General features: G+C 56.7%; 1 protein-coding gene across 2 annotated transcripts; it reads right to left on the bottom strand.

Moving 5' to 3' along the window:
• Positions 1-2,926: 2,926 nt before the first annotated feature.
• EPHB3 (EPH receptor B3) lies at positions 2,927-22,419 on the bottom strand. 2 transcript variants are annotated; one of them, XM_024564310.3, is made up of 16 exons: positions 21,767-22,417; positions 13,393-13,457; positions 11,690-12,362; positions 9,228-9,383; positions 8,113-8,463; positions 7,823-7,947; positions 7,482-7,641; positions 7,294-7,402; positions 6,845-6,897; positions 5,763-5,885; positions 5,401-5,648; positions 4,708-4,923; positions 4,447-4,596; positions 4,165-4,358; positions 3,905-4,060; positions 2,927-3,794 (listed from the first exon to the last, which is right to left on the bottom strand). In XM_024564310.3, the coding sequence occupies exons 1-16, from the start codon at positions 21,861-21,863 to the stop codon at positions 3,686-3,688; spliced, it is 2,985 nt and encodes a 994-aa protein (XP_024420078.2). In that variant the 5' UTR covers positions 21,864-22,417; the 3' UTR covers positions 2,927-3,685. The 2 variants fall into 2 exon arrangements, with proteins under 2 accessions (XP_024420078.2, XP_024420070.2); XM_024564302.3 differs by having other exon boundaries at positions 4,447-4,923; positions 21,767-22,419.
• Positions 22,420-24,580: the final 2,161 nt, after the last annotated feature.

Here is a 24,580-nt window from a genome sequence, read left to right as displayed (position 1 = left end):
CCAGCACATACTTTACATGTATTAACTGATTGATGTTTGTAACAGTCTCATGAGGCAGGAATGATTAACTCCATCTTTTTTTAGATGAGGGCATGAGGCACTGAGAGGTCAACCTGCCCAAGGTCACAGACTTGGAAGCTGGGCTTCCACCCCAGGTCTGCCTATACTCCAAATCTATGCCCTTCCCACTGCACTACTACAGTTGCCCCAGATTTTCCAGGTTCTAAGCCAGGGCCTGGCCACCCATGCTTAGGTCTAAAGGCTGCTCTCCAGGTTCCTGCTTCGTGGGTCCGCCCTGGAGGGGCTGAGCGCATCCTAGAGCACCTCACTCTCCCTGCTTCTCCCTACTCTGAGTTCAGGCATAGAGAGGGGCACAAAATGGGCCTTTTGGGGCTGCAACTGCCTCTCTGGGGCAATACCCCCCTCCCACTGGCTTCCCATTTTAAGCACTGACTTGGAGATATAATTATTTACCCCCAAGAGTGTGCGTAATTAACCAAGATTGGGTAGATTAAGACCTCACTTCCCTTCACTTCTTATCTGACTCCAGGAAAGCCAGGCTCCTCCTGAGTACCCTCATTCTTCCTTTGCAGTAACCACGACCGGCTCCTCCTTGCACCCCTGCTTAGGGGTCTGAGGACTCATCCCAGCCCTTTCAGATGAGATACAGGTTGCCGGGTTGGTTAAGCCACCCAGGTAGGAATGCACTGGGGAGAGGCACTTTCAAGGAAGGGGATGACTTTTGTCCTTCCTCCTTTGCATCCCTTCCCCCCATCTCCTAGGGTGTGTGGGTTGGGAGGTGGGGCTAGGGAGGGTCTAGTAACTTAAGACTTGTGAACCTAAGTAAGGGAGGTGATTTGGGGACATGATGTGGGCGTGGCTCTGGTAAGGGTAGTGTGCCCCTGCCTGCTGTTTCTGTGTGTGAGGGAAAGGAGAGAGGTGTGCACGCAGGGGTGGCCAGGCCATCTGGGCACACGTGGAGGGAGGTATGTGCAAGGTGCTGCACCAGGCGCATCCAACAGCGTACTAAATGCACCCTGGATTTCTGGGTTCAAGAGGTCCCTCGAAATCTTCGGCCGGGGGCGCACTCCAAGTGTCCCTTGTCACCGAGGCTCCCAGCCCCCCCACTCCTCTGGAGCTCCAAGTCCACAACCCTGCCCTTCCTGCGGACCCAGTAGGGGGCGACGTCTTACCTCTTCCGGCAGAGCCCCCATGCCATACTCCCGCTAATATGGTTAGACTGAGGGGATAGGGCGTTGAGGGGGGGTCACAACAGGCGACCCGGACCACGGCCCCTCCCCTGTGCCGGAGCCTGAGGAGTAGTTAAGTGGATACTTGAGCTGGAGATTGGAGCGCCCCCTCCCCTTTCTCTGAGTCTTCTGCCGCGCAGGAGGAAGCGGCGCACGGTGTGCCGGACGCCACTCAGCATTGCGTCCCCTCCCCCGGTGGCCTGTGACACCTCGTGCAGTTGACAGCTCTGGCGCCTAGGCCCAAGCGACCTCGGCCAAGGCAACGTTCCCCGACTCCCGCCCTCCGCAGAGTTCCCAGCCGGGGCCTTGCCGAGGAGCTCCGTCCCCACCCCCGCCCCGCGGTGGGCCGGAGCTTTGCCGGGCGCCCCTCCCCCGGGCCAGCTACTGCAGCGCGGCGCTGGGCTCCGTGGGGGGAATACTAAGGAGCAGGCGCGGTCGCAGCGTGCAGCGGGGAGGCTGAAGCGGCCCAGGGAGTTTGCGCCGCGCTCCCGCCGCCCGGGTCCCCTTTTCCCTGCGGCGCGCAGAACGAAACTCGACATCCCACTCCCAGCAGCCTCTGCCCTTAAGGTCCAGGTTCCCTGACCTGAAGGAGCTGCCCGGGGACTCCAGGCCTGAAGCTCCGCCAGCCCCTAGCAACCACCCCCATTTAGAATTTTTCAACCGCTCCGCCAGCCTGGAAGCATGCCGTAAATGTGAGGGGCCTCGACACGTGAATCCCGAGATCTAGGCTTTGTCCACGCCCTTCCCTCCGTGGGTCCAGCCAACTACCCTCTAATTTAGGCTGTGTAGGTACCTTAGAAACCTGTTCCAGGTCACGAAAGGGGTTATTACTGCCCAAGGGTCGCCCCCCCCACCTCCCCGGACAATGGAAAAACGATTGCACCTGGGCCCCCTCCCGCTCTTTTACATCCAAGGGATCTCTGGGCGCCCCCCGCGTTTTCTCCTTTGACATTTACAGAAGCTGTTTTCCTGACCCTCTCCCTGGCTCTTGCTATTTATCCTCTGAACCTTTCTAGTGTGCAGGCAGTGTTTGGGTGGGAGCCCCAGGCCCAGGCCTGGGCCCCACTGGCTCAGCCACTTTGGGTAAGTTACTTAACCTCTCCCTTTCCTCCTCTGTAAAAAGGAGATAAAAATACTTCCTTCCCCAGCTGGGTTTTGAGAGATTAAATAAGATCCATGTAAAAATGGAGCATTTTAGCCCAGTGTCTGGAGCATAGTAACTCAGCAAAGACTAGCCACACTTCTGGGCGATGTCTGCTGAAAGGAGCTGGCCTCTGCATCTGAACGCCATTAGGCTCTCCTCCCCTTGGTCCTTAGCCACGTGACCCTGGGAGCTGACCAACCATCTCCACCCTCAGCTCCCTCAGAAAGGATGGGTGTGAAAGGATGCTCTCTGTAAAACACCATCCAGACTCAAGTGTCTAGCCCTCCACCCAGGAACACTGGGCCCCAGAGGAAGCTCTGGGGTAGTTTGTGCTCTCCTGTTATCACCCCATTGCCAAGAAGTTAGATGCACTGACACTACAGCGAAAAAGGAGGGAAGTCGAGCCTGGAGAGGCCTGGATCTGGCCTCCCAGTGACTCTAGGAAATTCTGAAGGGCTGGCCGCCAGGGACTGTGAACTCGAGGGCACCGAGGCATCCTGCCTCGGGATTGGAATGAGAAGGGGCAAGAGAATCTTCTTATTGCCTTTATTCCACTGACAGCCCAGCTGGCCCCACTGCAGGGCACAGGGCCAAGCTTTTACACACTCACCCACGCTCTCTGTGCAGGCCAGTGCGTGCACACACACACAAACACACTCACACAGATCACATCTCTGGCTCTGAGAGTCAGTCTCTGGGGGGCAGGGGCTGCTCCTCAGCCCGCCCCTGCCTGCCCTTTTATGACAGCACCAAGGGTGGGGGCAGGGCAGGGCCCTCGGCCCCCAGAACAAGTCCCTGTGCAAACTGGAGGTGCCAGTTGGCTTTGGAGTGGGGGTGTCACATTTCCCCATTCCTGGAGTCCCCTCCTCCAGTTCCTGACGGAGGGTCTGCTCTCTGCCTACCTGGGGGGCCACACCCCTGCCAGGGCTGGGCCCTATTGAACCCAGGCTTATCTCCCACCTGCCCCTTCTGGGACCTCCGGCATTGAAGAACAGTCAAGTCTGAGGTGGTGGGGGTCTCCCACTGGAGAGCAGGAAGGCCTGGGCACCCGAGGGGCCTGAGGCAGGGTCATCACCCCTCTCCTAATCCATCTTCAATATGAAGAGGTGTTGGGCACAATTTCTGGGGAGGGAGCACAGGCCTGGAGGAGAAGTCCCAGCTTGGGCCCTCCCCAAACTTTCATCTTCTGGGCCACAGCCTAAGGCCAGGCATCCAAAAGTCCAACAATCCAGCTGACTGGTCAGAGTCCCTGTGCGGTCCTTGGGGGGCGCAACCCCGTGGGAGCTGGGTGTCAGACCTGCACGGGCAGTGTCTGGTTCATCTGCAGCCGCATGTCCTGGATACTGCTAAGGATCTTCTTCTGGTGGCCAGCCAAGGTGACTCCAATCCGGAGCAGGTCTCTGCAGATGGGCCAAGGGCAGGGTCAGTCTCCCCCCTCCTGCCCACCACCCTGGGCCCAGCTCAGTTCAGAAAGCCCTGCCCTGCCCTTCCAAGTCTGAGGCACACTTACTCTGCAGTCATCTGAGCCACCAGGTCAAAGGATGCAAACCCTGCGCTGACGAAGCTCTCCTTGTACCGCCCCATCTTAATGGCGTCCAGCCAGTCACCAACTGTCGTGAAGGTTGTGTAATCCGGGACTGTACGGTCCAGGAGGGGCTGTGACATGCTGTGGGAGAAAAAGAGAGGGACCTGGTGAGTCCTAATGTTAGGGAAAAAGGGGGAGGGCTGCTGGCTGGAGAGCAGGGTAGGAGCAGAAGGAGAGGTACTGACCCAGACTGGGCGCTGGCAATGACCTTGAGGCTGGCAGCATTGCGGATAAGCTTGTCCAGGGTGTTGACAATCTGGGAGAACTTGGGCCTGAGGTTCCGGTCCCGCACCCAGCAGTCCAGCATGAGCTGGTGCAGTGCTGTGGGGCAGTCCATGGGTGGGGGCAGCCGGTAATCCTGCTCCACAGCATTGATGACCTGAACCGAAAGCAGGGAAACCTGGAGTGAGCAACCACTCTGCTCCCCAGGCAGCTCCCGCCCCCCTGACCACTCTGGCCCCACTTACATCCTGGTTGCTCATGTCCCAGTAGGGTCGCTCGCCATAGCTCATGACCTCCCACATGACGATTCCGTAGCTCCAGACATCACTGGCAGAGGTGAACTTCCGATAGGCTATGGCCTCTGGAGCAGTCCAGCGGATGGGGATCTTTCCACCCTGGTGGGGGGGGCACATGCCCTTCACCCTACGACTCCGGGCCAGACCCCAGCCCTGAGCCCCTGCCTGGTTGGCCCCGCCCCCAGTCTCCCTCCCAGCTGCTTCCTGTACCAGGGAGCTGGTGTAGGTAGGATCAGAGGGATCATCCTCAAGGAAGCGGGAGAGGCCAAAGTCTGAGACTTTGCAGACCAGGTTGCTGTTGACAAGGATGTTGCGGGCAGCCAGGTCTCGGTGCACGTAGTTCATCTCGGACAGGTATTTCATGCCAGCAGCGATGCCCCGCAACATGCCCACCAGCTGGATGACGGTGAACTGTCCATCGTTGAGCTGGAGACAATGAGCAAGCTCAGGCAGACCCATCACCTCCCTCCTGGCCCAGGGCCCGCCCAAAGCCTGCTTGCCCACCCTCTCCAAGTCCTCCAAGTCTATGCTTTGCCTATCCCTGTGACCACATCCAGAAGGCATTGAGGGTAAGGAAGCTGCCCTACTCTGTGACAGGCATCTGTATACAACATCTCCATTAATCCTGGTGAGTAACCAAATAAAACTTTCCCCTTCCATTTTACAGCCAAGGCAGCTAGACTCGGAGGCTGAGCAAAGCCTGAGGTCACACAGGCAGTGGGGGCAGAGTCAGGATGAGAACCCTGGTCTCTCTGGCTCTGAAGCCCGGCACCATGCCCGCCCCCCCCCCCAATAAACACTTATGGACTTGAACAGGGTCTGTGTGGCTTGTGTGAGGGGCTGGCTTGCTCAGCCCAGCCGTCCGGGGCAGGGGAATGGTGAAGGGCTGGGGCTGGCTCCTACCCGGAGGAAAGAGTCCAGGGCGCAGTTCTCCATGAACTCGGTGAGGATCATGACCGGCCGACTTTTGGTGACCACGCCCTCCAGCCGGATTATGTTGGGGTGGTCAAACTGGCCCATGATGGAGGCCTCACTTAGGAAGTCCCGCCGCTGCCTCTCAGTGTAGCCCACTTTCAGTGTCTTGATGGCCACAAACACCTCCCTGCGGCCGGGCTGTTTCAGTCGACCCCGGCACACTTCCCCGAACTCCCCTGCAGGACACAGGTAGTAAGTTATTTCTGGGATTGCTCCTATACGCAGCCCTCCTCTGGGGTAACTCCCCCCTCCCCCAACCTCTCTTCCCCCTTGTGCCCCCGGGGACTCACCAGCTCCAATCACTTCCTCGATCTTGACGCAGGACACATCGATCTCCTTGGCAAACTCCCGCACAGCCTCATTAGGGTCCTCATAGGTAAACGGGTCAATATAAACTTTCATTCCCGGGGTGACTAGACAAAGAAAAGGTGGGCATGCTCTTCAGGCTGGGGACGGTGAGAGACTCATCAGCCTGCACCCTCAGGCTGTCACCCCTAGTAGGACCACAGGTTGTGACCTCCCTGCTCAGCCACCTCCATATTCCTCTGTTGAAGCCACAACTCCCACCTTCCCCCCACATCTCCTCCCCTCCCATCCCTTCCATGAGAACTAGTGTCCATAAACAATCACGGGATTCTTCTAGGATTCTTCTTCTTTCACCATCTCTCATCATGTCAAAACCTCTCTCAAATCTGCCCCTCCCCTTACCCATACCGCCCCTGACCTCGTTCAGGCCTTCAGCACTCCAACTACTGCAACAGCCTCCCAGCAGGGCGCTCTGCCTCTGGACTGTTCCCACCAATCTACCTGCATACCTGTCTTCCTAAAACAATAGTTTCATTATATTACTCCTCAGCTTAAGAGCCTTTCCCATTACCTATGGTGGAGTCAAGTCCCAACTCCTCTGCCTGCCTCTCAGGACCCTCCAAGGACTGGCTGCAACTACCTAGCCCTGCTTCCCAGCAGCTGTCAAACCAGTCTTCTCACTGCCCCCACAGCTGGGCACTCTCCCTGCCCCACCCACCACCTTCCAGAGGCTCCTGCAGCCAGGAGTGCTCTCCCTCACCTCTCTATATCCTGCTCAGAGCCAGGCCACCTCCTCCAGGAAGGCTTCCTCCTCTCTGAACTCTTACTGCCCTTTATGACAGGAACACCCAGCTTAACACTTAATTGTTTTCTCATTGCTTCCTGTGTATATGCATCTTGTCTTTTTCACAGGACTCAACTGCCTTTGAGGACAGGAGTCACATCTCATTCATCTCTGAGGCTGGCAGGAATAGGGTAGGGACTCAGGAAATGGCACTGATTGGAAGCAGGAGGAGGCATCTCCAAGCCTTGTGGGGACCAAGGGAGCTTAAGGAGACAAACTCACTGTATTGCTGCAGCTTCTCCGTGTATTCTGAATCAGAGCCTTGCCGCTGCTTCCTGGAGGGGGGAGGGGAGGGGAGGCCTGAGACAAGTCCCACAGCAACCTTTGTTCAGGGCACACAGGAAGGGTAGTCTGCCCAGGGCATGGACCAGTGCTTGGTTGCTAGGTCCATGGTTACAGCAGCCACTGGGTCTTTGGGCAAGGGGCTCAGTGGAACTCGGTCCACTCGGCCAGTAGCTTCAGTGGATGCAGAGGGAACAGGATGTGGATGTGGATGTGGACGTGGACGTGGACGTGGACCAAAGAGGACCCTTCTAGCAAGGATAGCTGGGGCCCAGGAAGGCTGTGGCTCTGCATTTGATGTGGGTAATGATTCACCTAGGCATGTGTGCACTAGGGTGCTAAAGGGAAGCTCTCGTCGACCATGGGAGCAAACATGGGCCTGGGAGTACCTGAGACAGACAACAGCGATGACCACAACAGCCACCACGAAGACAAGCCCAGCCGTGGCAGAACCCACAATGAGGGGAAGCTGCTCCTGGAGCTGCTGGGCACTGGAGCCTGTTGACAGAGAAGGCCCTGGTGAGTGGAGGGACGGAAAGTATGGGCTGGGGCATGGACAGGCACAGAGGGCACGCACCTCTCTCGCTTGTGGTCTCAAACTCAGCAGGGCGGCTGTATTGCCCATAGCCAGCAACAGTGCGGGCACGGACCTGCACCACGTAGCGGGCGTCGGGCCGCAGCCCATCCAGCTGCACTGAGTTCTTCTGGCTGGTCACAGTGGAAGCGATGCCCTCACTCTGGAACACCAGCAGGAAGGAGGCATCTCAGTGGGCCCTGAGGCCAATCGTTCCCTGCCCACCCCCCGGGCCCACCCCAAGGCCCCCTCAGGACCCAAGGCCTTACTCCCAAGGGCCCCTGACACTATCTGGGGATAATCTTCTCGTCCCAAGGCCTCCTCTTGCCCCTTGAGTCTCTGACCTTCTCAAAGTACTTCATCTCATAGTCTAGGATGACGCCGTTGGGCCGCTCGGGGGGTGCCCAGGACAGTGTCAAGCTGCTGCCTGAGCTGCTGTGCAGGTGGAGTGTAGGCACTTCAGACGGGGCTAGGGGAAGAGTGGGCGGCTCACCATGGGCTCCTTGGGCCCTGGCATCCTTCCCAAGGACCCAGTTCCCGTGGGTCCCCTGGTGGCCCATTGGCAGGCCCTGGGAAACCTCAACTCTGTGCAGGAAGATGGCCCCGACCCTACCCTCCTGAGTCCCCTCCTCACCAGCCTGGTTGGTGGTGATATTCACAGCCGCATAGCGAGGGGGCAGAGGGCTCTTGCCCGAGACACCATTGACTGCCTGCACCTCAAAGGTGTAGCGTGTGTGGGCCAGCAGATGGCTGATGTGGACCCGGCGCTCTGTCAGGCCCAGCTGCCGAGGCACAAATTCCACGTTGTCATCACAGCGTGAGCAGGTCGAGGCCCCCCCAGCCCCGGGCCCCCCATGGCACTTCTTGCAGATGACATTGTATAGGAGGTCGTCCCGACCCCCCAGGTCCCGGGGCTCGCTCCACTCCAGGATCAGCGAGGTCTCATTCACATTGGAGATCACACCACGGGGTGGAGATGGCACAGCTGTGGAGAAGGAAGAGGGAGAGGGCAGTGAGCAAGGGGCCCTAGGACCACCCTTCTGCCCAGAGTCCCTGCGCATTCCAACCTGCTTCCTACCTCCTTGCCTCTGCCTCTGCTTTAATAAGCAGAGTTCCTTTCCTATACTTATTTACTGGGCAGACTCCTATTTAGTCTTCAAGGCTCAATCTGAGATGTCACCTCCTCTTGGAAGCCTTCATTCGTCCTCTCCCTGTCTTCTGCACTCCCATAACACAATTCCTGGGCATCCCTCCAGCCCAGCACTCAGCACATTATATGGCCATTATCTGTTTTCATATCTATTCCTCCCACCAGGTTGCGTTTTAGGCAGTGACTGTATCTGATTCTCCTCTACCTCCCTGGTGCCTGGTACAATGCCTGGCGCACCAAAGGCCAGAGCAGGGAGAAAGCGGGATGCCAGGCTGCTCGCGGAATGTGAGGTACCCTCTGTGGTTAGAGGTGGGCCAAGAGAGCAGAAGTTCTGCACAGAGGAAGATGGACTAGAGGCCCAGCCAGTTCCTGACGTTCAGGAGCTAGTAGGTGCTCATAAAGTGTTAGCGGAAGGGCTGAGCCAGCCCACATGAACTCTATCTAGCTCAGGGCCAGTCACCTTCTAGCTGTGCCATGTTGAGCACAACCTCTAACCTCCTGAGCCTGGAGATACTCATCGTGACTGTTTGCGCCCTCCGAGGCTGGCCTGCAGAGGCAAGGCCTGGAGCCGAAGAGCGCGAAGATGCGTGTTCACTCACTGGTACAGGCACTGTCTGCAGAGTCCGTATCGGCACGGTAGAAGTTATTGTGGCAGGTGCAGATGCTGGCGGCCGGCGAGGTGGTACGGCTGTTGGGGGGGCATGGGAGACAGGGCCCCTCTCCCTGCTTCGCCTTGTAGCTCCCAGGGGGACAGGCTGTGTGCAAGAAGAGGAGGGACATGCTCACCTCCCTTCCCTGCAGAAACCAATCCTCCACACCGCTGTGAGAATCTGGCCCTTCCCCAGTAGGTCTTGGCCCCTCCACCTCCTAGACTGTGGGGGCCATGCTGGTATTGCCTAATTCCAGCTGCAGCTACAAAAGGCCGTTTTGCCCTGTGGAAATCCCACGTCAGCGGATTCCTCCCCAATGCTGCCCCCTCACCTGGGACCTCACCAATAAAGACTTCAGCCTGGAGAGCCTGGGCTTGTCAAGGCCGGGAAAAGAGAAGAGGAAGAAGAGGAAGAAGAGGCAGAAGATGGGAAGAGACCACTAGCAAACTGGCAGCACCCTATACCCCACCCGGATGCTCCGCCCCTCTCTGAAGCTCAGAGAAAATCATAGGACCCTCGGGGCCATTCCAGGACAGGCTGGAGATGGGACCTCTGAGTTTCACAGCCAACTTCTCTCCCCACCCACCAAGAGCAGGGCAGCAGCTTCTTTCTGCCCTTGGACAGGGGTGGGTGCTGAGGAGGAGTGAGAAAAGGAGAGAAAGAAATCAGGTAGGAAAGCTGGGGTCACCTGGAGTTCAGAGGCCTCAGAGCATCCACAAGGGGAACCCCAGGCTTCAAAGAGATCCCAGAGCTGGATGCCTGAACGTCCATTCTCTGCTCTCTCTCCTGCTGTCTACCATCTACACTAGGGCCCCGGACCTAGGATCTGTATGTTCCCCAGATCTATCATGGCCATACAATTTATTATTCAAACTGGAATATTTTCAGAGTGAAGGGGGTCACTAGTAATAATCATGTTAGGACAATAGGCATAAACTAGGAGTGCCTTGGACACACTAAAGCATGTGGTCACCCCACAAATGACTACCTCTGGGGAGGTCATCCAGAGTGTGGAATGCCCAGAGTTGGGGCTATGTCTTTCTCTGGGGTTTACTCTCCCCTCCCTAAGGTGATATTCCATCCAAGCTCTTTAGAGCCAGTGGGGGAGGGGGCAGAGGCCAGGCCAGCCTGGTTGCTATGGGAACCAGCATGCATTTCCTGCCAGGGACCTGCAGAGTGTTAGCCCCTCTTCAGGCTGTCAGGCTCATCACCCCCACCCCCTTTCTCCACTTAGGGAGAGGAAGTCTGGGGGCAGGTTCCCAAAGAGAAGTGAGAGGGGCCTGGCAAGGTACTATTCACCTTCTCACGACAACACCCAACAACGGCCTCAGGCCTCAGAGACAGGTTGGGGCCACCAACCCTCTCGCACTTGGGGCTATGCTTAGAGCCAGCTGCCACCCCTCAAAACTACAGGCTTCAAGTGCCAGGGGAGATAATTGGGCAGAGGGGACAAAAGACAAGGGCCAAGACATCCTGTCCTGCATGACAGATCACTGGCCCAGGCTTTAGGCCCAGTTCCCACAATCCCAGCTGTGAGACCTTGAGTACAGAACCTCTCTGAGACTCAGTTTCCTTCTTGGCAAAATAGGGGACATAACTGGATTGGCCTTATGAGGTTGTGGTGAGACTCAAATAAGACAAGTCTAATACTAAGTCTCCGCAAGCCACAGGACACAGCCTCCTGAACTCCTCTGTGTGAAGTAAGGACAGACAATGCCTGATCACCGTGCATCCCAAGCCCCCTGAGAGTCACAACTCAACTCCCACAGAGCTTGTGCTCACCATGTGCCAGGCACTGCTCCAAGGCTTCACAGGCCTCTACTCACGTAAGCCCCACTACATCTCCATGAAGAAATCATTATTGTCCCCTTTCTGCATATGAGGAAACCGAGGTTCAAGAGTTAAGTAATTTGCCCATGTTCTCACAGGTGCTACAAGGCAGAGGCAGGACTCGGATTTCAGGGAGTGGGCCCTTGTCCACCGCACATAAATATTGCCTTTCACGGCGCCGATAAGACCCCAACGTGAAAGGGCCAAGCACATGGTGCCCCCAGCCTCCATCCCCACAGCTGTATTTCCAGGGAGAGGCACACCCTTGGGGAGGGACAAGCAGGCATCTCTTCCAGCCTCCTGAGTCTCTGACCAGGTTCCCTGGGCACCTCCTTGTCAAGGATTCTCTATGTCTTTCTTTCTCTTTTTATGCCTGTATCTCCCTTCATTTTTTCTCACCTCCCTCCTTGTACTACATTCTCTGCATCTGATACCCACCCCTCTTCCCTTTCTGGCTCCCACCCCAGACCTGACACCAGACTACCTTGTCTGGTGGGTAGGGAGCAGCAGATAGGGGGCAATAGGCAGCTGTGGCCCAAGCCCTTCCCTCCCTCTCCCCCCCAAGGCCAGTCCCCACTCACGACGGCACTGGGACTCCTTGGCAGCTGGCTCATGGCCGGAGGCACAGGTGCAGGCACCCACAGGCACCATCCACTCCCCGTCACCGTTGCAGTACAGCTTGAGTGGCACCGACACCTCTACAGCATTAGCGATACAGGTGCCAGGGGCAATGACCAGTGAGGTGGGCTCGGCCCCCGTGAGGGTCTCGGGGAAGAGGGCGAAGCCTGCGGTGGTGGATGCACACTTCTTATAGAAGGCACGCACAGAGATGAGCGACATGCAGGCACCCTGGTCCTGGAAGGCCAGGTAGAAGCCGGCCTTGGACAGCTGCCCAAAGCTGCGCACCTTGGTGTTGACACGGCCAGAATCAAGTCTCGAGAAGCTCTCATCGGGGGCGATGGTGTCCACCTTCACATACGGATTCTCCATCCAGAAGGGGGAGGAGGCCGAGGCCACATCGCTGTCAGCCTCGTAGTAGAAGAGGTTGAAGGTCTCCTTGCAGGAGCCAGGGATGTTGGGGATGCTGTTGCAGTCACGAACAGTGAACTTGAGCTCCACGTAGACCCGCTGCACATCCCGCCGCCAGATAAACCCCGTACGAAGCCAGTTGTTCTGGTTTGACTCACGCACGTTGCACACCTGGTACGTGCGGATGGGGTTCATGGCCTCGTCGTAGCCACTCACCTCTTCCCACTGTACACGGACCAAGTGAAAAGACGGAGTGAGTGCCGACGTTTGCCAAGTGCTTACCGGATGATCAGATCTGCTGATTCACTTCACAGATATGTTTCTACGGTGTAGTAGCTGAACACACAGACTATCTGAGGTCAAATCCCTGTTCTCGGCTGGCTATGTAACTACGGATAAGTCGCTTAACCTCCCTCTGCCTCCATTTCCCCATCTGTAACATGGGGTGAATGAAGATGTACAAGGAATAAATGACTTTAAATGAATAAAGCACTTAGGACACTTGATAAGTACTATGTGAATATTACCCCTAATGTTTATTATCTTTGTGCTTTAGTTTCATTGTCTTAAAAAAAAAAAGTCTGCTTGGGAGTAAATGAGGCTGTGAGGAAGTAATACATGTAATGGGCTTATAACAGTGTCTGACAGAGAGTAAGCATTCAGCACAATTGCCTATTACATTTAACCTTTACAGCAACCTCGTGAGAAGGTGCATCTGTTGTCCCCACTCTAGAGAAAAGGAAGTCAGGGCTCACAAAGGTAGGGACTTGTCCAAGGGCACACAGTCAACCTTAGTGTCCCAGAGGTTAGTGTAGTGTTGGAGGCCACCTAGGGAGGTTAATTAGAGTATTTCAGAGATGTTGGGACTACAGGAATTTAAGTCAAGAAATGGAGGCCCAGAAACATAAACTGCTTTGCTCAAGGTCACAGAGCGAGTTAGAGGTCTGGACTCAAGGTTTCCTGGTTCCCAAGCCAGTGCTCTTCCCAGGGGCCCAAGAAGGAAGGAGGCAGGGTAGACAGGGAATGGGACCAGGATGACGTGTATAGGAGAGGGACAGAGGCAGGCTGAGGGCAAGAGATAAAAATGCCCACAGAGATGGCCCATCAGGCATAGAAGGCAGGTGACAGGTGAAAAGGATGGGCGTGCTGCAGGAGTTGAAATTGACAGGCAGCGAGAGAAGCTGCCTTTCTCCAGCCCTGGGAAGGCGAGGAGGATGGATGCTAGAAAAACGAGTGGCAAGGAAAGACGTCTTACCCCACTTTCTGGATGAGATGTCCACGCCAACTCGGACGTCACCCATTTTGTGTCCATAAGGGTCTCTGGGGGAGCAACAGAAGAAAAAAGGTCAGGGGCCAAGCTCGGGGTGGGAAGAAAGGTCATCCAGTAAGGGCCAGAACACCAGAGACCAATTTCTGCCACGTACCATCCTACCCCTCCCCTAAGTCCCCCAAGCCCGCAGCTCTCCTGCCCTGGAGAAGACCCTGCAGCCATCTCCAGAAATGTCACAGCCCCAGAGATGTCAGGTCAGGCCAGCTGAGAGTGGGTGTCCGCTGCTGACCCTAGGCCTGGGTTAATGAGGCAAGAGCCAGGGCCGGTTCACACACCTACAGCCTCTGCTAATCTCCACACAAAGGGGCCAGCAGGGCCTTTATGCTGGAACAAAGGCCCGTGTGCTTCAGACCCCGCTGCCCAGGCCTCCCTTGACTCCATTCCCAACACAAAGGCCCAGCCCCACACACACCCTGCCCCCAGGAAGGGGAGGGCAGTTAGAGGTCAGAGCCCACTCCACCCCAGCCTCCCACTCAACCACCTCGGGTGGATGAGGCAGGAATGCTCTTTGAGGGTGGGAAGGGGGCCACCAAGACCCAGCTCCTTGAGAGCTAGTGCAGTTCTTCCTACAATCTTTAGATAAAGGTACTGTTGGCATATCCCTTTTGCAGATGAGAAAAGCAAAGCTCAGATAAACGTATGGCCTAAGGTAGAACTGCTGGGACTTGGGGTGAAGGGTTGAGAGGCAGCTTAAATGCAGGTCTGACTCCACAACTAACTCCTTAAAACCACGGCATGCTCCCTGCAATATGGCCCTCTGTAAAACAGAAACAGAGAAAGCCTGATAGCTGCTGTGTATCCTTTAAGTCTCAACCAAGTGGTCGCTTCCTCCAGGAAGCCTTCCCGGAACCCCTAAGTCAGGGTTAGACAACTTCCTTTGTGCATCCAGGGCCAGGGGCTTTGTCACAGCACCAATCCTTTTCTGAGTTGCAGTGTCTTGTCTGTTCCCCTTTGCTCAGCCACAGGAGGAGCCCATGAATGTTGCTGACATATACTTGCTCCCCTCAGAAGCTGGTTCTGGGTTCTGACTAAACAACTCTGCTGACAGCGTAACCCCAAGATCAGATCTAGGAGCAAGAAAGAGGGAACAGAAGTGCCACCTCCTTTCTTGAGGGGAAGATGGGACAGCCAGCCAGCCAGCCATCCTCCCCTCCCCTCTCAGCTGGAATAGGGCACAGTCACCCCAGAACTTCTGGAGGCCTCTATACCAACAGCGGAGCAGGCTGAGGGTACCCAGAGGGGAAAGACCCACACCCCACAGGTTCCAGGCTTGTGGCCTTCGCTGGTTTCCTGCAGGCTGGGTCTGAGCTGAGATGGTGGAAGAGGCAGTTGTGGCCCCAGTCCCTCAAGTGAGGCAGTGGGGGCAGCCAGGCAGCAGCCATTCCCTGTGGTGCTGGCCCCTGGGGGGCGGCTGCAGGGTGAGCTCTCCCAGACTCGAAGTCTTAGTCGGTGGCCTGACAGGCCCCTCTGGCAGACAGACAGATAGACACAGACATTGGGCGGGGGGGACAGGAGGGAAGAGGAGACGGGGCAGAAGCAGGGGCCCAGAGACAGGCAGGGAAAGGGGCTGGCTGGTGGAGCAGGGGCCTCGTAGAGGCGGATGGTGGGCGGCTCCGAGCAGGAGGGATGTGCAGAGGCGGCTGGCGAGGACCAGACAGCTGGGATGGCCGACAGCGCATTACAAAAGACAGTGAGATGGAGAGACAAGGAGGCCCAAGGAGACAGAGGCAGAGAGGGAGGTTGCCAAGCGGCCTCTACCCCAGCCAGCAGCCCAAAGTAGTCCTGTCCCAGGGAGCCGGGCCAGCCCAGCCCAATGCACCCCTCCCCCAGCCAGCCAGCCAGTCCGCCTGCTTGTCTGCCCGCTGCCCGCCACCCGCCCGCGCTGCTCCCTCGGCTGCCTCCCTCCTCCCTCGCCCTCACTTCCTTCTGCTCGGCCTGTGCCAAACCCATCTGGAACTGTTTAAACCCAAATATTCAGCCCCCTCCCCCCTCCAGCCAGATTCCTCCACAGTTTAAAACAAGCCCTGCGCTGGCTCTGAGGGAGGGGAGGGGAAGGGAGCAGAGGGAGGGGAGGGGAGGAGGGGGACGGTGGGGCGGTCGGAGGAGGAGGGCAGGCAGGAGAAAGGGGGAGGCTCTTCATTTCTGTTTAATTTCTGGGGAGCGAGAGAGGGAGGGAGGGGATCGGCCCTTGGCCATCGCTCAGCCTTGGCCATCGCTCAATCTCGGCACATTTTTCCCATTAATGAGGAGAGGACTTGGATTTCGAGGCCTGTGCGCCTGAGGAAGGGCTCCGGTCACCCTGATGGGGAGGGGGCTGGCTCTCTGGGGGAGGGGAGGGGTCTGTTCCCTTCAGCAAGACAATCCAGCCTCTGGAAGGGTGTGAGTGGGAGGGAGGGGGACAGAATCCCCCTGTCTGTTGGGAGGGAGAGACCCAACCCAGCAGAGCCCACCTTTTTTCTGCTCTGTGTGTGGTGTGGGTGTGTGTGCTGGGGTTGGGGCAAAGGATATGAGGTACGGGGGATAAAGACAAAAGAAAAGTGAGTGAGCAGTTTCCACACGCCCAGCTGTTGCCTGCACCCCTACCCTCCTCTGTTCCACCATGTGGCTGCTGGAGGGAGACCGCAGAGCAGCTGGCTGCTCCCAGATTCAGGGCTCGGTCCATCAGGGAACCCCGAAGGCACCCCAAATGCAAGCAGGGAGGTGGACCCCAGGCCTGGGGACATTCTGGGACTAGGCCTTCAGATGCTTAGAAGTGAAGCAATACCGCTTTCAAACTTCCACAAAGCGACAGCGAACAGCCACGTGGCAGCCGCTGTGTGGCCTTCGCCTGTGCACAAACACACAGACGCATGCATTTCACGCGGCTCTCAGCGACTAGGCTCACTCCCCAGCACTGCCCACAAACACACACACACGGCTTCACACAGAGCCATGGTGGTCTGTCTTTCTCAGACACACGATGCACATGGTACAAACACACCAGGCTTCCTTACACGCTCGCAAACGTGCATCTTTCCTTGCCTCAGACTCAGACTCACTTACAGTCCACACAGGTGCAGACATCCTGTGACACCTGCACCTGCAGAGGGACACACACCCAACATTCTCCTGACACCCACCACCGCACATACTATTGCTAGTCACAAGCTCCGGTCTTGAGTGCGGGCGAGTGCAAGCACAAACGCCAGCTCTCCTGCACAGACTCCCCGTGGTCTTACACAGTCACACACCTCTAGCATCTACCTGCCGCACACACAGGGGCCGCCCGGCACTGAAACACACGGCAGGGGTGTACAGACGCAGCGTAAGTGTTAACATCTAGAGTTTGTGTAAAGCCTCAGAGGTGCATCCTGCAGGCACGTGCAACATGCACACGCACACTGCACAGACGGTTTCTCTATGGGAGGGGTTCGGAGGGGGCAGTGTCTGCTAAGAAAGCAGTGGTACTGGGGCGACCTTGACCAGAGGTGCAGATCTGCTTCCCGTCACCCTGGCAGAACAGGTCACAAGGTGGGGGGTGAGGCAGGGGCATGAAGATGATTCTGGTGTGGCTGGGTGCAGCCTCCCCAGGTACAGTGTGTGGCCAAGCAATAGGTCACTTCCCTGCCAGCACAATGGCACTGCCCAAGGGCCCCTGAGCCTTTGGGGAGGGGGTGGCATCATGAAGAGATCTAGCTGCAGGAACTTCGAGCAACACTTACACACATAAGTTGGGGGGCCCAGCATGAGGAGAACAGGGCACCCAGCTTGTGTCTGAGAGCCTCAAGGGCCACCCTGGTACAGGAGCACCAGCTAGGAGCCTGCCACCTGCCTCAGATGGCCCCACACTGCAAGGCCCCACAGCACCCCCCCTGTGAATGGGTGTCAGTGAGACACAGGGAACCAAAAAATTCTAGAGAAAGAAGCAAGATGCCTCCAGGCCCAAGTCCAGCCCAGGGGCTTTGAGGTGGTGGAAAAGGTCATGCTCCAGGGCAGAGCGTGCAGGGGCAGGAGGACAGAGAGACTGTGGCCTGGGCAAGAAGGCGCATCTCACAGCCCTGCCCGCAGAGAGGAAGAGCTGCATACCATCCCCGAGTTGCACCGCCCCACACAATAGGGTCCCTACCTCAGCCAACCGACTCCAGGGATCTGTCCCCAGTCTTCTCTCATGAGGACCAAGGGGTCTTGGGGTTCTCTGCCAGGGGACTCAGAGAAGCCTAACTCACTCAGGGCCACCTTCCCCATCCATCTGCCCCCACCATGGTCCCCTGGCACTCAAGTCCCAGAGAGAGGGGTGTGGAGCATCTCAGAACAGAGAACACATTTTGTTTTTCATTCTTCTCCTCAGATCATGGGGATTTATAATTAAATAAACCTGAGAGGGAGGAGAAGGGAGGAAAAAGCAAAGGGCAGGGAGCCCAGATGCCTCGGTGCTCATCCATGCCCCCCACCCCAGTCCCGGCCCTGCCAGCCAGTCAGAAGGCTGGATAGACAGCCAGCCCTTAGGTGAGGCCTTTGAACCCTTCCCAGGGATCTGGGTCACAGTGGGTCTGCCCAGGAGTGTGGGGACAGAAGACAACAAGAGGCCTGGTGCTAGGGCAGCCCTTGGGGGCAAGGGGCCTCTCCCACCCCATCAGGTGTCCAGCTGTACCTAGGCTGCCTCCCCAACACTCTCCCCCCTCCGGTTGCCAATCCCGACAAACCAGTTTGACTCAGCACAACAGGCAGGGCTACAATTTTCAAACTATGCAGCCCTAGTGATTCAGCCTCTTCATGCTGTTTAATTAGTGTAAGGCCGGGTGGCAGAGGCCTTGCCCATGGCAGCTTCAGCTTTAGCTCGCTACCACTGAGGCCACATAGGCAGCGGTGGCAGTTCTGGCTAAAGGGAAGGCAGTGACAAGCAAACTGGTTCCCCCAAATACCTGCCACTGTCTCTCAGCAGGAGCTCTGAAGTGCTAGCTCACGACAAACAGGGACTGGGGTTGGGAGGGGGGCAGAGGCAACTCAAACAAGTGAGCCAGCCGCAAAAATCCCACAATCCCACGCCACTGTCCCGCTCAGTTACCACATACGCAGTGGTCAGTGCCGCAGCCTGAGAAAGACACAGACTCACACACTGCCCCTTTCCCTCAGGAACCAGTTCCCCTGCAGCTGCAACTTGGCTAACGTGGCTCGGCCAGGAGGGGGCTGCGTCGGCTTTCCACCTCACAACTGTTTTTCTTTTCTCAAAAGGGTCTGCCTTTCCCAGCAGGGGCCTGCCGCTCCTATCTCAGGTGTAAGGACTCTATGGTTCCAACAGCCTTCTTCATCCCACACCCCGTTCCTGGTCTGCTGGACTACTGGGTCCCGCTCCCACTCCCATTCTTGTTCCGAAAGGGAAGATGTTCTCAGCTTGGGAGACTGGGGAACACTACTCAAAAGGAGACCGAACAACAAGGTGGCCTTGTTTCCCTGTGTCTGTGGATAAATCTGAGGGCGATTTGTATGTGTGTGTGTGTGTGTGTGTGTGTGTTGGGGGGTGGGGTAATCAATCAAAGGGCAAGAGGCAGGGTGTTTCTTCAACTGGGGAGGACAAGGAAGGGCTCTGGCTCCATCTCCACGGAAAACTAACGCAATCCTTTGATACAGAGTTTTGCTGAAGCCCAAGCGTGCAAGGAGGGAAGAGCAACTGGGTGCTAGACAGTATCTAATGAGTGAGTCCATGAGGGGCTGCATCCTCAGCTCACGGACCCTGAGCCAAAATATAATGACTGTGGATGCAGGGAGCCAGGGTCTCCCCTAGGCCAAGGGCAAACCATATCCTGGCAAAGCTAAATGGAAGACTGGAGCAAGGAAACTAGGTCCCCTGCCCAGAAAGCCTGGGCACTGAAGAGATCTTCAGTGCTTGTCCCCTAGTCACAGCCCAGGACCTCCAAGCCTACCCATCCCTCCATTCCAGCTCCATACAGAACAGGGGTGGGGAACAGGCTGGAGTCAGGGACAGCTCTCTTCTTATCTCACCCCTTCCCTCCCAGAGCTAAAGGGAGAGGGAGATGGGGTGACAACTTCTCCCTCCTCAGACCGACCTTCCTTCTCCCCAATATTCTGTCCTATAATCACTCTCCAGCAGGGTAAGGGCACGACTGAATTTTCACTTCTGATGTTCCCTAAGGAGCAAACCCTGGGATAATATATATATAATAACAGCTAATCCTTGAATAACAATGGTTATGTGCTAAGCACTCCACACACATTAAGGATTCAATCCTCACAACAGCCCTAGGAGGTGGGTACTGTCCCGTCCCACCTCACTGTGAGGGAGAACTGGAGGGTGGGTAGGGCTGCCGTCTAGGCTGTGATCAGTGCCTGCGGTATCTTTCTTTTTCCTTTCATTCTCTCACACACAAACCAAAGACCCTAAGGCCTGGGGTTGGTGGAAGGAACTGGTGAAAGCCACGGTTGGGAGGCACTGCTGCTTCCTAGGGGCATCCCACACTGGCCTGGCCTCTCAGCCAGAGAGCAGCCCTAGATCCCACTTCACAGCTGAGGGGGGAGGAGATGGATGGGGTAGGGGCCACAGTTCATCAGGTCTCTGCCTCCTAGTCAGCCCCTCCCTCCGCTCCCTGGTCTCCAGATACCAGCTCCCAGCTACGGCCTGACTCAGAGGGTCTAGCAGATTGTGAGGGTTGAAAAGGAGGAGGGAAAGAAAAGACACAGGGAGAACGGGGGAGCCTCCTCAGGTAGTCCTAGCTCCACTGACCCAAAGCACACACCCCCACCCCATTCTGAGCACCAGCACCCGCTGCACCCCACAGCAAGGGCCCTGGAGCCTGGCACACATAGCCCCATAAGCATGTGTGACTGTGTCGCCTCTCCTGGGCCAAGACACGGACCTGGGAACTTCAACAGGCTCGCTGGCTCACACCCTTGAGGCAACCAACAACAAAGCCCTCACTGGCTTCTCGTGCCAGCGATCCTATCACACACATGTGGATGAGTGTGCGCAAAGTGTGGGCGCGACCTTGGTGTGTCTGTCTGAATTTGCATGTGTCCATCCGTGTGAATCGGTCTGTCAGCAATCAGAGGGCTCAGAGATAAAAGCAGTGGGGGTGGGGGGAGAGTGCATAGGAACATTTTCTCCATGGACAAAATCAGAAAGCCCCAGAAGATTCCTTTCTCTCAGAACTGTGGGTTTTTTTCCTTCCACCCTTTAACTTTACCCCCATTGTGAACTTAGCAACAGAAGTCAGTTTTGTTCTTAAACTAAGAAAGTGACTAGATCAGTTAAAGACATCAAAGTAATGCCTTTATTCTAATTTTCCCCAAATTTTTGTGGTGCCCTCCCTTCCACATTACAGGTTTTCTTCCCTTATTCCATACCTTCAAGTTTTTTTGAATCTCTGTGTGTGTGTGTGTGTGTGTGTGTGTATGGTTTGTGACCAGTGTCAGCTCCCCTGTCCTTCACAGGCTTGTGTCAAGTGGCAAGTGTGTGAGCTCTCCCACCAGGGCCAACACCACTTGGGCTGTTCATCCGAGTACAGTCATTTGGAAGTTGGAGCCACACTCTCAGCTGCGGTCTGAGCAGGTTTCACAGAACCATTGAGAAGCCCGGCCTTTTCCCACTGGCTAATGGGTAAGGCACCGGGCTGCAGTGCTACCTGGGGCAAACCCCACCACCTCATGGGTTCCGTGGAGACCAGAGCACTCGGGGGTGTCCTGCTAGAAGGTGGAGGGGGATCCACAGAGCAGTGTGCAACGTCCACGCACACAGCACCTCGTGCGCAGTTGGCACTCGGTAAACCACAAACAATAACAGGCCCCCGCCTCTCCACCCCCGCAGCCATTCCCTGACAAAGCGGGGTGCGCGCACTCAGACTCATAATTAACTCCAACGGGCTCGTAACCAACGCCGGCCCCCAACGTGGGGAGTCCTGCGTCGCCCCCACCCGCCACAACTCTGCAGCAGCTTCAGAGCCTCCACCTTGCCTGGGGGTCGCCCACACTTCCTCGCCTCCTGGAGGTAGCAAAGACCCTGCTGCTCCGCGGGGTACTCCCACAAAAGCGCACCGCGGGGCCAGGACTCTCGGGACGCTCACCCGAGTCGAACTGCCCGCGATCTCGCACCCCGTGGACCACTGGTTTTGGAACAAGCCGGAACCTCGGAGGTGTCTCTGGGGGCATCCTCACCACCCAGTCTTCCAGCCCCTGGAGCAGGCGAAGGTGGGGAACCCTTCTCCGACGTGCGCTCAGCCTGTATCGGACCACCCTGTGGGCTCTCTCCGGCCCACGCTAGGGATACCGAGCACCTTAACCCGTGGAAGCGCACCGCGACGCTGCTCACCTTCCAGCGCGTGACAGCAAGCGGGCAGCAGCAGTAGCAGCGGAGGGAGCAGCGGCAGGAGCCCGGGCGGCGGCGGCGGTGGGCGGGCTCGGGCCATGGCCAGGCGGGCTCCGGGAGCCGAGCCGGGCCGCGCCAAGCCGCGCCGGCAGGGCTGCGGAAACCCGGGGGAAGGTCCGCTCGTCGGGCTCCAAGGAGGACTCGCACACGGTGACAGGAAATCGAGCAAAGAGATGGTGCACTCAAGACGAGCGATTCCAGGGCCGAGGCGACTCTCCGAGCCGGCGATGCTAGCAGGTCGGTCCCGCGGGAATCCGGACGGACCGGTCCAGGAGGATCCGGGGCTCTGGAGAGCTGGGAGATGTAAGACTCGGGGTGGCCGACCAGGGCGACAGGAAGCAAGCGGTCGTAGTTCGGGGTGCACGGTAATCCGGAGGTGCACTGCGGGCTCGACTTTGATCCGGGACTCCAGGCACTCGGGCCGTTGGAGGGCAGAGGACAGATCTCGCTGCGCCGCTCACGTACTCACTTCTGCGGTACCTAAAGCTGGCGCGGCCGCTCTGGGCGAGAGGGGCGGGAACGGCCCTCTGCCTATTAAAGCCGAGATTCCGCCTCCAGTCACCGGTCACCCACTCACAGACCATCAGCAGGGCTGGCTCCACCCCGACAGTGTTCTGTTGAAGTTCTGTTGGCGGCTCCTACATCAAGCCCATCCTCAAGGTCCCCAGTGGGTGGGGCCAAGGAAAAGATGAATTAGATTGGGCGGAGCAATACTGTCCATCACAGGGAAACCCCGCCTCCTGTCTCCCATTGGCGATTAGTAACTGTGGAGCTGCTATCACGATACAGTGAACCCAGGGCGCCCCCCTGTGGCCTGTATATGCCCAGGGACGCCCCCACATGGCTGTCTTTCCTGCAGGCAGGTTCAGACCCTAAATTCAGTTTAGGTACTATCAGGAGGCATTCACCTCGACCTATCCTGCAACCAGGGCCTTCTCACTCGTTCGTTTGTTCCTTCATTCATGCATTCAGCTGTGTATTTCATCCTTGTCTGAGCCAAAGACTCCAGTAAATGCTGGCGCTGCAGCAATGGCTAAGACAGAGCTTTGTATTCTCTTGGAGCTGGTTTAGTGGTGGAGGCAAGCATGAAGTCGTCACAGCCGACTGTAACAGGTATTATGAAGGGAAGACAGAGCTACTAGAGCGCATGTGAGGGGCATGGCTATGCCTGGTGCTGAGAAAGTGACATTCAAGCTGAAATATGAATGATGAGTGGTAGGTGAAGTATGTGTGTTTGGGGAGTGGGGGTGGTGGTTGATTCAGGCAGAGCAAACACACTTTGTGTGAAGTCCCAGGGTAAGAGAAACTGATATTCATTGAAGGAATCTGAAAGAAGTGCAGCTCTTGAGTGCAGAGTCTGAGAGGGGCTGAAAGAAAGCTTAGAAATAGGTGTGGAGGAACCAGAGGAATTGTTTTCAGATTCTTAAGACCTTCCTGAGAGCTGGGGTTTGAAGCAGAGGCATTACCCAACCAGATCAGCATGGCTGCTCTGGGAAGGATGAGTGGGAGGAGGCAAGGGTGGAAATCAGATCTGAGGGGAAGCTGTACAGTGGTGGGGTAGAAGATGGTGGCCCAGGCTAGGGTGGAGGCCGTGGCGGGGGAGAGAAGTGGGGAGGTCTAACATGAGTTAGGAGGTAGAGTTCACGGGATTGGTGACTGAGGAGTTGAGAGATATGTGGTAGATGAAAACATCAAAGAGAACCGCAGGTTTCTGGTTTAGAAAACTGGACTTTTACCCCATTTGATCAACAACATTTATAAGGTGCAATAAACACTCTGGAACAATGGGTCTCATTTACTAAGTGGCAGATGTCATTATAGCCTCATTAAACAGACAAAACTGACACCTAGAAAGGCTTAGTAACTTGCTCCAAGTCGCAGTGCTAATAAGTGGCAGCAGTGGGGTTTGAACAGAGGACTGTATGGCTTTTAGACTAACTCGTTGCACTTCATCAGAGATCTAAGATCACCCAGGTGCTTGTTAAAAACTCAGAATCCTGAGCCCCCCACCCCACCTCGGATCTTGGAACTCGGAATCTCTGAGACACGGGCCCAGCACTCTGCATGTTAAACGAGTACTCCAGATGACCCCATGCACACGAAAATCTGAGAACCACTATCAGCATGCAGCCTCTCACTGCCCTAACTGGAGAAACATGCTTCCATGGGCCCTCTGAGCCTTGTCCAGCTGCCCTAAGATTTCTGGAGGCAGAGAGTGAGAGATCAGATCCTAGGTGGCCTCAGAAGCAAGATGGTAACACTTAATCATCTTACTGTGAAGTATCCCAGTTCCAGTGTGGAAGCTCCACGGGGGCAAGTGGGGCTATGGATGCAGTGCTCAAAGACCTTGGTCTGAGAGAGGTCAGTCCTTCTGGCCAGACAGGACCACATGGGCTACTTGAGGCTGAAGCAGGAGTGGAGGTGGGGGTGCCTTGAGACAGAAGCCCACATTCCACCCCCAACCCCAGGTACTTCTGCCTCCCAGATCTGTTCTCAAGCCCTAGAGATTTCCAGCAACATCACTCCAGGCCCTAGGCCCACAGAGGGGTCTTACAGATCATCTTGTGCAGCTCTCCCATTGCAGAGCTGGAAAGCCCAAGGCCCAGAGAGTGGGCTGCTTGCCCTACAGTCCTCTCTGCCCTGGGTGCTGATTGGAGTTGGACAGGGTAACATTTCAGCAGGTAGCCCAGCAGCAACACCTCCCAGCTGGAGCCCTGCTGGTAGTGAGGTGGATCTGTGAAGCCGACACTCCTGTTT

The sequence above is a fragment of the Desmodus rotundus genome, chromosome 2 (assembly GCF_022682495.2).
Source record: "Desmodus rotundus isolate HL8 chromosome 2, HLdesRot8A.1, whole genome shotgun sequence".
NCBI lineage: Eukaryota > Metazoa > Chordata > Mammalia > Chiroptera > Phyllostomidae > Desmodus > Desmodus rotundus.
This window is presented reverse-complemented; position numbering and strand designations above follow the sequence as displayed.